The sequence below is a fragment of the Lactuca virosa genome, chromosome 7 (genome assembly GCF_052849685.1).
Source record: "Lactuca virosa cultivar CGN04683 chromosome 7, Lactuca_virosa_CGN04683_v6, whole genome shotgun sequence".
Taxonomy (NCBI): Eukaryota; Viridiplantae; Streptophyta; class Magnoliopsida; order Asterales; family Asteraceae; genus Lactuca; species Lactuca virosa.
This window is the reverse complement of record NC_136432.1, coordinates 29251610-29267773: the sequence shown is the minus strand read 5'-3', so window position 1 is coordinate 29267773 and position 16164 is coordinate 29251610. Positions and strand designations below refer to the sequence as shown.

At 31.2% G+C, this 16164-nt stretch overlaps 1 protein-coding gene across 1 annotated transcript; it reads right to left on the bottom strand.

The window, feature by feature from the left end:
- Window positions 1-2784: 2784 nt before the first annotated feature.
- LOC145124346 (hyperosmolality-gated Ca2+ permeable channel 1.2-like) lies at window positions 2785-9219 on the bottom strand. The gene is made up of 12 exons (XM_079059654.1): window positions 9123-9219; window positions 8706-9035; window positions 8216-8362; window positions 7860-7995; window positions 7563-7664; window positions 6834-6953; window positions 6628-6708; window positions 5774-6114; window positions 4623-4868; window positions 4215-4539; window positions 3276-3509; window positions 2785-3186 (listed from the first exon to the last, which is right to left on the bottom strand). Exons 2-12 carry the CDS (start codon window positions 9017-9019, stop codon window positions 2935-2937), a joined length of 2298 nt encoding a protein of 765 aa, XP_078915780.1. The 5' UTR covers window positions 9020-9035; window positions 9123-9219; the 3' UTR covers window positions 2785-2934.
- Window positions 9220-16164: the final 6945 nt, after the last annotated feature.

Below are 16164 nucleotides of genomic sequence, written 5' to 3'. Positions count from 1 at the left end.
CTTTTTTTTTAATGGATATTTGCTTACTTGACCTAGTTGCATAAATGTTTGAGTTTGTAGATCTGTGTATATAACCTCAATTCCAGTTCAAAAGATACAATCCTACAACATTGTCACAAGAATAAAACAAGAAGGTACGTAGTTAACCCTTTTTTCCCTGATAATCATGTATAATAGAGGTGTGAAAAAAACAAAGCGGATAAAACGATGTTTGGTGCCCGAAAAATCGAAAATAAAAGTAATTTGTAGCTAATCCGTAGTTAATTAGCTACGAAGTTTTTTAATTTCGATTTTTCGGCTACCAAAGGTCGTTTTTCTTCGCTTTTTTCACACTTCTATTAACTGTTCGTATCTTAAATATATAAGAAAATTTATCCAAAAAAAAAATTAAGACTCGAATAATGAATAATAATAATAATAATAATAATAATAATAATAATAATGAAAATAATAATAATAATGAAAATGAAAATAATAATAATAATAGAAATAATAATAATAATAATAATAACTATAGAAATAATAATAATAATAATAATAATAATAATAATAATAATAATAACAATAATAATAATAAAAACGGAATTGTAAGTGGTCAAAAACTATTGTAGACGAAGAAGGTATGGATGTGGCATACCCGGCCGGTTGGTAGTCCCCTTGGTTCTATCCATGATAGACGCGAGTTCGAGTCCCACCACCACCTTTTTTTTGGCATTTTCGATTTTAGGGTTTCACAAAATCGAAACTTTTGTCCGCCTCCATTTAGCGGGATCCATCGACGAAATTTTTTTTTCTCCCGCTTCTCTCTATCTCCCTCCCTGATTCGTTTTCCCTCTTCTCTCTCACTGTTTCCTACTCGCACCTCCCCCTTACACCCCCTCTCGTCTTCGTTCTTTTTAGCTCCAGTCGTCTTCTTGTCGTCGCCGTCATCGGCTTGCCATCGCCATTTTCTGCTTGCCATCGCCATTGTCATCATTGTTTCAAGTAAGCTTTTTTTTTGTTTAATTCCAATTAGGTTTTCGTTTCGGGTTAGGATTGGTTTTGATTTAAACTTTGTTTTGATTTAGGGTGTGTTTTGATTTAGGGTGTGTTTTGATTTTGGGTTCAGTTCGATGCCTTCTTCAAACTGTTGATGCCTTTCAAACTCCTCTGCTCCATCTGTTATCGAGGCGACCAATGTTATTACTCCACGGCTCAATTGCCCTCCTCTCTCTCTTTGCACCTTTGCTCGATTTCTTCCCTAAAAAGGTAAAACCCTAGTTTTTTTTTCTTTTCTTTTCTGAAATTACTTCATGTATACAATTTAGATGTTTAATTCATTGATAATTCTGATTTGTTTTGTTGATTGTAAGGTTTTAAATTATATTTTAGGTCGAATTTGAGATTTTAGGTTAAATTTTGGTTGAAAATGTTAGATTTGTGGTAAAGTTCAACATTAATGTTTGGGATTTCCTAATTCAATAGGTTTCGGAAAGCTGGTGATCGAGGTAATCACAGTTTTGCAATCTTCCATACGGGTAAGGAGGTCAATATGACTTTTGAGTTTATTGAGAATCAAATCAATCAATTTTGAGTAAATATTCAACTTTTTTTATGAGTTTCAGTGATTATCCTACTGTGGCTTCTACATGAGAATGAAGTTTTTGATCTTGTGTATGACAGGTCCGTAATTTTTAGAATTGAACTAGGTTTAGCAGTTGGAAATCAACTTGGTTTGGTAAGAGATGATTCTATATTATATATTTAATTATTTATCTTTTGTTTTTAATGGATATTTGCTTACTTGACCTAGTTGCATAAATGTTTGAGTTTGTAGATCTGTGTATATAACCTCAATTCCAGTTCAAAAGATACAATCCTACAATATTGTCACAACAATAAAACAAGAAGGTACGTTTTGTGTTAGGTATATGTTTTTTATATGTTTCTTTATTTTAGTAATGTTTAAATTGTTTTCAGTTTACAAACAAGCTGAAAATGGTGAGCCCAAGTGTAGTGTGTGTTTCCACTTTCTTGATTCCCCTGTTGAAGCACTTCAATATATGGACCATGGAGCTAAGCTAGTTGTTTTGGAACAATTGAATTTGTAAACATTTGGTATTTTTTGTTATGTTAATTAGTATTTACTTTTGTAAGATATTTTGAACAATGGAATGGAATGTGTCAAAGTTGGTATTAGGGACGTTTTTTGGTGTATTGTTAGACACATTTAGTATATTATTAGATAATGTTCATTAGTAATGCATTTGTATTTGATACTTTTTAAGGTATTAGATGATGTTTATTAGTTTTGTTGTAATGTTATTAGTTTTGTGGTTGAGTTTCAATATTATTATAAGTTTAATCTAATGAGTTTTGTCAATATATTGGAGAGAAAAAACTGGAATTTTTGTTATTTATTGCTGTTTTTTTTAAAAAAAAAAAGAGATTTAGTGACGGAATACCTATGGAAAATCCGTCGGTAATATGAGCCGTCGGAAATCCGTAGGTGATAAAGTGAATGTCAATTAAAGTGGGTCCCGTCGGTAACCCGTAGGTAATCCGTCGTTATAGTGTTCAGTAGGTATTCCGTAGGTAAATTACTGACGGAAAAATGTTGTCGGTATTCCGTAGGTATTCCGTCGCAAATCCGTCGGTAATATTTACCCACGAGCGTTTATGCTACGGCCCATTTTCCGTCGCAATTCCGTAGGTAACACCTTATACCTACGGAATACCTACGGATTTTTCCGTAGGTATTATCAGATTTTCTAGTAGTGATTACAAGTTTACAACATTTTCTTTTTCCCAGATGCCGAACCTCATTTCGCTTGGCTTTCTAAAATTCGACGATAAAAATTACGTATTTTCTCAATTCCAATCTTACATCCATTGTTTCTACACAATTTAAAAGACCACATTGCCCTTCACACAACCTCTATATGGAAAACTCATTTATGGCTTGTGCTCTTCTAGAATGATCCCCGGGGGCAACGGTCCCAAACCACCGCCCGTTCTGCTAGTGCCAGGTGTATTTCTTCGGGCCCGTCTTTTGGTGGGCATGACCAAACTCCCATCATCATAGTGATCTTCATAATCCTCATCCTTGAAAACAGGATGCAAGTAAGCTTTCTCAAGGTACCCTTTTAGATTCCCTTTTAGATTCGGTTCCCTTACTTGGTCAAGAGTGTCCTTATTCATAGCTTCCTGAAAACCAGACAAAAAGGCATTATGCTACAAATCAAAACGGGCCTTTGACCAAATTTTGACTGAATAAAAGTTAGTTTGGTGTGCACCTGTAAAGGGTATCTTGTAAACGCGGGTTCAAACCGGCCTTTACAATAGATATGAAACCCGATAGTGAGAATTGGAAGTGCAAGGAGAACTGGGGTGGAAGCAACAGCATGTTTTGTACTCAACAAACCCATTAAAAGTATTTGTGATATAATCAAGGCTGTGATCACGCGTCCATGGACATCAGGCCAAAAAGCCGCTCGGCTTTCGTATTTTGGGTTGTATACGTTTATTATCTGCATATTAGCGTAAACATCTTAGCTAAATTTTATAGGACAGATTATATATGGAGAATAGAAACCTACTTTGCTCTCACTAGGGCAATGTAGTTTATTTTGTACCCATATAAGAACATACTAACATTTCTTTACTGAAAATAGCAATGTACTAACATTTCTTTACTGAAAATAGAAATGTACTTATGTGCTACCCAAATTGCAACGTACTTATATTTCACTACCAGCATGGCCAATTTACTTTATTTTTACTCATAATAGCATCATACTTATATATTTGTACCGAGGGTAGCAATGTAGTTTTTGTATAACACATAATAGCTATGTACATGTAGCTTTCACGTATAATAACAACGTACATACACATAATAACAAAATACTTATAACTTTTACCCAAAATAGCAATGTACTTATATGCGCTACCAATATAGGCATTGTACTTTATGATCTTTATCCTTTAGCTTAATTTAATGTAGATTGTTATTTGCTCATAATAGTTATGTACTTATAGCTTTTTACCCATAATTTAATTTATCGATATGAGCAATGTAATTTATTTGTTAGATATTGCTTTTATCGGTAAAAAAATGTAAGTATGTTGCTATTATGAGTAGGGAAACGTAAGGCCATTGCTATTATAGGTTACATATCGCTATTATCACTAAAAATAAATATGTTGCCATTATGAGTAAGGATATGTATTACCTGATGACGGTAGATAACAAATGCTAGGCAGAAGAAAACCAAGATAAACGGAATTAGAAGCGGTGTCACAACAGCATAAACAAGACCAATGAGGAAATAGAATTGTATTTGGGGTTCTCCAGTGTTGAAACCAATACTTCCAGGATTCATAGCCTTCTCTCGATCTCTTTCGGTTTTAACTAAAAAAAGGTTCTTCAAGTGATAGATTATTAACGCCTTCAACCGTAAAATCTCTCCAGCAGTACCACTCCATCCATCAACCATTATATACGTTATAAAGAATGTTGCTTTCATCGGAATCGCGATTCCAATCGTCTCCGGAATCCTACACACCACCCATGAAAAAAAAATTGTAAAACGAAGAAAATTTGGTAATTCAACTGAAAAGTTGGATTAATTTTATCATACCGATTTGCTGACTGATGTAGAAATGTATTGAGTTGTTCGAATGCAGCCCCGGTGATAATGCTACCGAGAAAGACGTTTACAATTTTGAAAAGATAATATCTTGATGCGGATCTTCTCTCGAGTCGCGATATACTAAAATATCCTTCAAATTTTGACATCAACATCAAGAGTCTTGGTAGTAGCATGAGGAAGATCTTCAACATGATTCCCGGTAGAAAACCTTGGATAAATGACTTGATTGGTTTGCTGCATAAACATTTTGTATTCAGATGGTTCTTTCCATTCGGTCCAAAAAAGGAAACCGGCTTTATGCATGCAAGACTTACTCCATACAAAGTTACAAACATAAAAGAAACATGCCTAATTAAGGTGTTGTTTCTTTTTTACTAATTAATAGATTTAATGGGAAAACGACTTAAAAGGGGTACGACTATATATGCAGATGTTTCTTTTTTACTTAATGCACAATTAATGACTTAAAGAGAAAATCAGGAAAATAATTAAGAGTTTTAACTTTTTACAAATTTCCGTTTACTTATATTTTCCTCCCATTTCCCCAATTGTGCCTTCATTTTCTCATACATTTGTTAAACATTATTCATCCCGACAACAGTTTCTCAATATAGCAAGAAATGGCAAAATAGAAACACTAACACTTTCTCAAAATAGCATGAAATGGCAAAATAGAAACACGAACGTAAGCTATATACAAGTTTTTTTTACTTAATGAAGAAAATAAGATTCAATTAAAAAAAAGTTAGAAAAATGATGTTTTCCCATTAATCCTAACTCCTTATAAATTTTCGGTGCAATTATTTCTTGTCATTTCCCCAAATGTGCCATCATTGTCATAACATTCTATTTTTGTTCCTATTTATCCTCCTATCCATGTCAAATGGTGACAAGTATCTTAAAATATTTTTAATTTTATTAAAATGTGATACTTGTCACCATTTGACATGTGATACTTGTCACCATTTGACACGGATGGGAGGAAAAGTAAGAACAAAAGTTAGGAGGATATTTAATTTCTTGTTGTAAATATTTTTGAAGTATCTTATATCTAGTATTGTCTCCTATAAATCAGTTAAGTAAAAGGAAACAACACCTTACAATTAAAACAAGTGAACTAGCTAGGGCGTAGAACTTACACATCGATTATAGGTTTAAGGAATGGTACAGCCTTCTCGATGCCTTCAATGTTTGCAAGTGATTGCACAAATGTGATCGGGATCATAAAAAAGAAAGTGAGAAAAAAGAACGCGACACCCATTAAAACCTTCCGGATGGTCAAAGAGACGTAAGGTATCGCGAGGTTTTTCCAGTATACGTCACGTGGCTCGGGAGCCCAATCGGTCAACCACAAAGTCGGGTTTCTAGCTTGTTGTGTTTGAGCACAAACAGCGGCTCCCCAACGAGTTTTGAAGGAGACAAAGGCCGCTGGCATGATCGCTTTTGGGTTATTCACCACATTTTTTCTCTCTTCGGCTATCTGGATGCAAAAATAGTTACAAGGTGTTTGACTATTAGTCAAATGTTTTAAATACCCTTCAATAACGGAAATTACTAGCTAGTATGGTTTTATTTTATTTTTTGTTCTTAGGGTTAGAATGCAAGAAATATTAATGTACTTTCATTGATTTGTTTATTATATAATCCTACTTAAATTTCTTTATATTACAACGTTGTACAATGAAAATCTACCTGTTTATAGCAGTGTCATTCAAATATAAAGCAATTTTCACCATTATAATTAGGTAAAATTTTCAAAGTATGATGTCCTAATAATAAGTTTTGAGAGTGCTTACATTGTGTAGATTTAATAAGAAAAAATTTATAAGTATTATGCTTCCATAGAAAGAACAAGAAGTAGGATGCTATATTGCACAAATAAAGAAAAGTAAGTTGTTATTTCTTCCATTTAGCCTTTGATTTTACGAAGGCTTAACGAATAAAATGTCTTGCTAACATATGATCTCATAAAAGATTAAGGATGGACGATTACTTCGTTTGAAAGTTTCTCAATTTCTGCTTCGTGATACTCAATAGCATCAACTTTTGCTCCCCAAAATCCATGAAAACCAGTCTATTAATCAAAAAAGAGAATTTAAAATAACTTTGTTATATAACTAGTATTTTAATATATATAAAAAAAAGGACTCCCAGACACAAAAAATGAAAATGTCTCGAGAGACATATAAACGAAAATACCTTCATCTTTGGTCGTTTTAACGGATTCTTTGAGAACTTAATCTGGTAGTAATCGAGCCAGTTTTGTTTCTTTTGTTTCTTCTTAACCAGTTTTGCAAGCTTGTTTGCATTACAAACGACCTGAAAATCATTTATATTTTACTGATAATGGGTAAAACCATAAAAATAGGTCAAAATAAAAGGTGCAAATGGTTTAAAAGTCGTCCAAAGTATACTCAAGTGTTTCAAAGTTCAAACTCTTAAATTGATTTGGTCAAGATTGATCATTGTTTTCATGACATTTTTTGTAATCAAATTAACATATAAATTATAAACAAAAATCAAAAGAATGTTTGTGCTAAAAGTCTACATGTTTTACCATAATCCATTTCGACCAGATCAAAGATCAAACACGTGTTTCATCAGCATTTTTTCTTTGGTGTCAATGCATATATGAGAATGTATATATGGGGCTAGGTTCAAATATAAATGATATCTATTGTATGAATATGTAGCTGATCATGAACCAATAATTTTCAAGGAAAATAACTATATTTTAGGCAAGTTAGTCAAAATCCTGATTTTAGGGGATTGATTAATTTAAAAAAAAAAATAATTGATTAAATTAGTTAATTTACCGTCATGCCCCTAAAATGTTTGATCCACAATGAGTTATCCAGTCATACCATATGGGGTGCTTTACATATAATCTTAACTCTAGGTGAATATATACAAATAACCGAGCTAAACCTGATGGGTGAGATAGTTATCGTGATGGTTCACTAAAAAAAAGTGTTGTACAGTCTCGCTGAGTGTCTCATCAGCATCTCGCGGAACGTTCTTCACAAGAACCTGCAGACGATCATTTTTTTCTCATTAAGTGTTGTCTGGATAACTGATTTCTAAAAAAAATATGTGAAAAAGAAAAAGACGCATGCTTGGGTAAATGGAAGGAAACAATAAATGAGTGTAAATCTATTGACTCATTCTTATCAGATTAAATTTTGTCTCCATGAAATTGAAAAAACAAAAAAGGTAACATCTTACCGTAAATTGATCAGCTCGGGGTTTTTCTGATTGAAGAAAGTAAAACCGCATATTTGCAATTGTCTCATACTCCTTTTTCAACATAAAGCACGTCCAAATCGTAACAATGTATGCCATTGCTACATGAGCCCAAAACCTACAAATTGTTACATAAACAAGAAGCATTTAACATTAAAGTTGTATATGTTGCAAGGAGCAAGATAGGAACCGGTGGGATAAAAAGTTGCATTTTTGTCCTATTACATCGGTCACAGTCTTGGTCCAAATAACATCAGATGCAGTACAACACGTGATATATTGTTATGTCATGTCCAGTGTAACAAACAATCCACATAACATAGGTAAGATTTTCATGCCTTGGAGATCCATGCGGGATGTTAGATATAGAAAGCTTATCAATTTGACTAAAAGTTTCTTTAGAGCGCTCAAGTGTGTTGTTTGTCCAATTAACCGGTATTAAAATAGCCCACGTTAGCAAGAATATGGGAACAAATATTTTTAACCTGCACACACAACAAGAAAAAAAGAAAATTTAAATATCGTCTTACAATTTCTTCTAACTTATCTTCTTACCAATGTTAAATGATGACAAGTGGATTAAAACATTATTAAGAAAATATGTGACACATGTCATCAATGTCATCATTTGATATGGGTAGAAGATGGTAGGAAGAAATTGTAGGAGGATATTTAATTTCTCAAATATTATATACCAACTTCTAATACCCAAATCTGAATATAAGATTTTTCAAAAGAGAAAAAAACACTATATATCAAAATTATCAACACGTGGTATACCAAAAATACCCTCATATTGCAAACAATTTAAAGAGTAAAGTAACATACCCTAACAAATAAATCCTCAAATACACAGCCGAATCTAAACCGGCATGATCAATGAGCTCGGATTCAGGCATTGTTAGTGCATCAGGCACCCAATTAAGAAACTTTATATATGATCGATAATCCAAATTAACAAACTTTTTTACAAATGCCCCTGAGGCTGTACGGCTTGTTCTTAAACCCTTGATATACCATTTTGGAAAGTATACTCTATCATTCACAGGTTGAAGGCGTAGGATAGCAAAAGCTATAAGGAAAACGAATGCACTAATGATATTTATTGCTGCTGCTACCCCAATATCCCCAAATGTAGCCATCTACACTTTCTTGAACCTGTTCAAGTCAATAAATATGAACATAAATTATTGTTGCGACCTCAAGAATCAAAATCAGATAATAAGAATTCAAGAAAAAACTTACTTTTTAATTTAGCAAGTATATATTCAAAGCTCCATTGCAGTATTTCATGCCATTGAAGACAACCTAACAAAATATATGAAGGGAGAGAAAGAGAAAGAGAGAAAGCCATACGAGAGAGTAGTGACAGAGATTGCTTCAGAGTTGAATCAAAGCTAAGAACATTCCCCATTTCTGTAAGTAGGAAAACTGCAGAAAAGCATGCTTTGTATGCAAACAACATTATTTAATTAGTTAATTAAATTTGTTGTTATTGTTAAGAAGATTGGAGATTGGGAGAACGAAGAGTACATGAAAGTATATGGTTAACGACTTACGTTGGTGGCTTCTTTTTGGTTTTTTATTTAATTATTTTTTGATATAACGACTATCAATTTGAGGTTATAACTTATAATAATTAAGTGAAACTAGTTATTTAAATATTATGAATTAAAATCATGATAAGGAAGCATTTCCATTACGAAATATCAATATAACAGCATATATATTTTATTATTTAAAAATTCAAAAATTATTTCTTCACCTATTATTATTATATTTTTAAAGATTATTACAAACTTACATTTGTTATTATTACTGGAAAAAATTAATGTGTATAAAAATAATTAACTTTGCTTGAAATGCAATATTATATAATGGAATGGAATGGAAGAAAGGAATCTACACATAAATGGGTTTTTGACTTTTGTGCCCCTTCTTTTTAAGTTTTTATGATAATTGTATTTTACCTTTTTGTTGTTTCTAAAATTTCTTAATGCATACCAAATGCCATCTAAAATGTATTATTATATGTAAAAACTCATAAATGGTTTGGTTTTATAGAATTGAATTACTTTTGTAATCATATTATTTATGTAGTCAACATATTAAATAGTTATAATCTTCAAAAAAATGTTACCTGGTTACCCCAACACAATTTATCCATTTAATCACATCATGTCTAGCAAGTGTAGTAACTTTCATTCAATTTTTATAATTAGTAAACGTGTTTAACAATTTTAGCATAAAACTATATTAAGTATATATTAATAGTATTCTCGACTTCTCTTGTTTTTTTAAAGAAAAATTGTAAATATCATTTTTATTAGAATAATAGATTAAAATAATTTATTGTTTACTTATACAATTATATCATCCTTACGTATTGTTTTTATATCTCAAATTGTATTCATTGTTTTTCTTATTAACATATTCGTAAAAATATATGTTTAAGTTTATAACTATATAAAAATGGTTGATTCGTACACAACAATTTTTTTCAATACACAACCATTTGTGTTTTAAAATGTTGTATTCACTCTATAGAATATAAATTTATTTTGTATGAAGAAAAATTATTTTGTACAAATCACTTTCTATATAGAAAACTTCCATACTTAAAATATGAAAAATCAACTTGTTAGCAACTATTAACCTTTGTTTAATAAATAGATCTTATATTTAATTATAAACTTATATTATATGTCATTAAACTTACTTTTGGAGTATAGATTCCTAAAATAAAAGACGTGAAGAGTTGAAGTACATTCAGCAATTTGCTTTAAAAGATAAATTTCAAATAAAAAGTATATTTGAATTGATTCTTTTCCACGTTCCACTAAAAAGCCTAATGGTCCTTGTTTGAGGTAAAACCCAGATCTACATACTCCAATATCTTGGCCCAATACAAACTATCTAAAAACTCGGCCCCATTAGGCCTGGGGATGTTGCTAGGGGTGAACAAACCGGTTTTTTTTCAAACCGAACCGGTTCAGTAAATTGGTTCGGTTCAGATTCGTGAATAGTAAAACCGGTTCAGCCATAAACCGGTTCGGTTCAAACTGGTTCCATCATAGAAAAACTCGAACCTATCTAAACCGGTTACACCGGTTCTAAACCGATTCAATCGGTTCTAAATCGGTTCGATCGATTTGACTACCGGTTCACGGTTATTAAACTGGTTCTAAACCGGTTTCAATATCTAAAATCTCGAACGGGTGCGAACCAGCGGTTCGGTTCTTGAATCGGTTTGGTTCATAGTGGACCGGTTCGTAGTGAACCGGTTTACCGGTTCAGTGACCGGTTAGGATCCTGAACCGGTTTTTTTGTGCAAGCCTAGATGTTGCCAAAGCAATATTGCTGAGGTGGCCTCGGTACAGACCGTCTCTCTTTGGCGACCAACTTCCGATATGGTCAATTTGGCGACCAACTTCCGATCTCTCGCCCCTCTTTAGCTTGTGGACCAGCCATTCAATGGCTACTTTTCTTTTTTTTTTTTCAATTTCAAAACTCTATAGATACTAAACCTTACAACTATTTTACACCATACCAACATTTTTTTCTTCCTTCACTCTAAAAATGTCTTTAGCTTCATCTTCATCTTCATCTTTTGGAGCATTTTTAACTTGGTGCTACAAATGACAATGGAGGTTGTTTAAATGATGGAACACAAGATTTAGGAACTATGGAAGAGATATGCCGAAAATGCGAGGTGGAAAAAAAGAAAATATTCTAGTAATGAAAAATGTTTTAAAAAATGTTAAATTAAATTATGAAAAAATGTAGCAAACCACCCCTTAAATTGCAAAATTTTAATGTGGTGTGACGAAAATGACAGTGAGGTCTAGCTAGCACTAAAAATAATTTTGGCAAAAGTGGCAGCATATAACTTTTTATATATTTTTTATTTTATGGTTTTTATTATGGTAGACATTGTAGAGGTTTGCAAACCACAAATCTGATTTATTATAAGATTCGAGCCATGCTCAAACGTATTACATGTTGAATATATATATATATATATATATATATATATATATATATATATATATATATATATATATATATATGGGGATAGAGAATATACATTACAGCCTCACCTAAGCTTAGGTACTAAACCTATAAAATATGTTGTTTTAACTTAGTAAATATACCCGATTTGGTTTTCACTTGGTCAATATATCATCATCGATAACATTTCTTTCTTCCATTATCATTTTACCATTCCTATTTTCTTTCCTCCATTATTGTTTATTACTTCACCCCAGTGAACATTACTTTTTTCCACTGTCACGAAGATCTAAGATAATCAATATTCTTACTTCCTTATTAAAACTATTGCATCGATCTTCAATCTACATCTCCAATTGTTAATCGTGAATCCCTTAACCGCAATCTTTATATAGTAAAACAACGTATTTAATGAGGTTTAGTACCTAAGCTTAAGTGGGGCTGTAATGTATATTTACTTTTCCCTATATATATATATATATATATATATATATATATATATATATATATATATATATATATATATATATATATATATATATATAGAGAGAGAGAGAGAAAAAAAAAAGTTCAATAGAGAACCATTATTAATCAAGAAACCAATGAACAAATCCAAAGCGTCGAAATTTAAAGCGATCAACGGAAAAAGGAAGAGTTGTAAACTTTTATAATGGACACACATGTACCAGATTATAACAAAACTCACTTCCTTTTTTTCATTTAAAATTTTTTTTGGGCCAAGTTTTTTATCGAAAAAAAAAAAACCGGATATACCGTTGTTCACGATTTTTCGTCATCTTTCCATAGAGATCCATGATAATATATTAAAAACGAACTTTTTTTTTCGAAAAAAACTCACTTAATTTTCTTAGTTTTTTCAATATTTAAGTTTATTTTTATAAAAAAAAACTACTATATACCAAAAATATTAATTTTTTGTACTCTATTAATAAACATCAACACCGATTAAAAAAAAAAAAAACTAGAACAATGTAGATTCACACTGTGAATCTAAACTGTAAATATTTCAATTTTTAACATTCACAATATGAAAAATCTCAAACAGTTCAGATTCACATTGTGAATCTAAATTACTATTATGCACAATGTAAATCTGAGAAAGTTCACAAAAAAAAAAAAAAAAAAAAAAAAAACCTCGATCAGTATAGATTCACACTGTGAATCTAAACTGTAAATATTTCAAAGTTTAACATTCACAATGTAAAAAAGCTCCGATCAGTTCAGATTCACACTGTCAATCTGACTTATTATTATGCACATTGTGAATCTGAGGAGGTTCAGAATGTGAATCTGAACAGGTTTACAATATGAATCTGAACAGGTTCACAATGTGAATCTGAACTGAAAAATCGTTTTTTTTTAACATGAATATGAATCTATGTTTAAAAAGTACAAAAAAATATGAATTTTGATATATTTATTAATTTTTTTTCTATAAAAAAATAGACCTTAACTTTTTTCATCAAAGAAAATGAAGTGAGTTTTTTTCGAAAAAAAAAAGTTCGTTTTTTATATATCATCATGGATCTCTATGAAAAGAGGACGAAAAATCGTGAACAACGGTATATTCGATTTTTTTTTCGATAAAAAACATGGCCTAAAAAAAATTTTAAACGAAAAAAAGTAGTGAGTTTTTTTGTAAAGGGTGGATTTTTTGGTATAATCCGGTATGTGTGCGTCCAATGTAAAAGTGTACATCTATTTTCTTGGCCGTTGATCGTTATTATTTCCGACGCTCACGATTGGTTCCTTGGTTAATTATGGTTGTCTATTGAACTTCACCCTATATATATATATATATATATATATATATATATATATATATATATATATATATATATATATATATATATATAGGACGGTTCACTTGAGATTAAAAAAAAAAAAAATCTTGAGATTCAATCTCAGCCACATATTTCTCATTTGCGCTCCAGCGCACCGATAGTAACGGGGTATGCTTAATCATAAATGATTATATGGCAGAGATGTATAATCATATATTGATTATATATATATATATATATATATATATATATATATATATATATATATATATATATATATATATATATATATATAGTAGCCGTTTACCCACGCCAAGCGACTAGTGCGAATAGTTTGTTTCGGCAAATAGTTTTAATGCGGCTATTAGTTTCCTTTATGTGCGAAGTAGTTCTGTGCGGCCTTTTGGCGGACTATTTTGTGTCAGGGAGTTCATTTCAACGGGTAGTTTCTAGGTAGTTGTTCGGATTATTTTATGTTGGAGAATGTGGTGGTTAGTAAGTTTATATATAATTTGAATTATGTTAGTTTAATATATTTAAAGTTGTTTTTAGCTTCATACCCAATTATTACTTTTGACTAATTAAGTCAAAAAAAAGTTTATATAACCCGTTAAAGTGACAACAGATGGTCAAATAATGTATAAAGGTAAAACATAATTATTGGTCCATATAGTTTGCAAACAATATCATGTTGATGACAACTGTTCTTTTGGTTATTATGGTTTCATTTGTGGCATGGTTGGTCCTTCAGACATTAATTCTTTTTTAAATGATCAATATGTCCTTAGATTAAATCTATAAAATATGATATATCTCTAATGACCATTTCTAGAATATCCCACATCTGTTATAACTATTTTTAATGATGTGAAAATAATTCTCCTCAAGCAAAGTACAATAGATATTTTATTGTAAACTAAAAAATAAAAGATTAAACAATATAAAAATTACACATTTTCTTACTTGTTTGATGAAAATCACAGTTTTTAAAAAATAAACAGATTTTATCTAGAAGTTATTGTGGATTCATTTTGGAACGTTGTTAATTATATATAACTACTTTTATGTTTATTTTAAAATCATATCTTTTTTCAAAATTAAACTACACTCACTCACCTTGTCCCTAAATACCAACATAAAACAAATAACATTTTAAAATATCAGGAATCATGATGTTACCAATATGTTTTTTTAATAACACTTGTATTAAAGTTTCTTGCTATAATTTTTCCAATGTAAACAAAGGTTTGAGCTTTTTACAGTAACATCGTTCTTCGTTTAAACCTACAACCTTTTTTATCCAATATTAATACATTGTTTTGAGCCCCTACAAAATGAAGTTTCAAGCAACCAGAACACCATTTCTTTTCTATCATTGGTTGCCTATCTTCTTATTGACTCCTTGCAATGGTCATCTCATGTTGCATCGTTGCACAGAAAGAGGTAAGTTTCGGAAGGATGAACTATGGAGGATAAATGGTCAAATAAGGGGAAAATTGAACTTACTTCACAATTACATCATTTAATCATGTAATAGAGGGACCGTCGAGGATAAAAATGGCCATAAATGACTGAACTTACTTGGTCATCAACAACTTGGAAAGTAAATGACACCCAAATTTAATCATTTTTTTTTATAGATTACTGTTTTAAATGCAGACTTGTACTGGAACAGGATTAGCATGCATGAGAGAGATAAATGGTAGAAAAAATGCACATAAAGTACCCAAAATATACATCATTACCTTAGACCTTGGATCTACAACTCATTTCAGCATACCCAGACCATGGATCTACTTCTCAACATAATCCCCGGAAGTAGGTCAAACTTTCTTGCCAATCTGGAGGGTTCTAGAAGAATAATTAAAGCATTAATTAATATTAAAAGAAGGTAAACAAAAATATCAGAGAGGATCAAGAGGTTTACATTGAATCAAACCATACTAGGTTTCAATTTTCATGCCAAAACTTTGAGGGTTGTAGACTTCCCAATTCCATTTGTGTCAACGATACAAGAACTTGTCCAAGCCTTGGGATAGGCCACCTGCCATTAGAGGTTTATCAAGTCAGTTTCCAATGTAAACAACAACACAAGTATAAAGAAGCAGAGTAGTTTGTTGACCTGTGTAATTTAAAGGTGTTGACCCAATAACGATGAGTTGTATCTTTATCCATATCTTTTGGTAAATTAATGATCTCAATTCCATCAAATGGACATTTCTACATTAACAAAGCAAAGGATATCAACTTCGAGCTGCAACTTCTTGTTGGTATGAAAAAAAGCCAAGCAAAGTGTATCACATTGTACACATACCTTAACACATATACCACACCCTATGCAAAGCTCCTTGAAGATATATGTCATCTTGGATGTAGAAGTGAGTTCAATACACAACTTACCTGCCAAAAGGAAATTCATATTAAGTACATAACCATTGCAATGTCTTTGGGCCGATAGCAATTATTGTTTT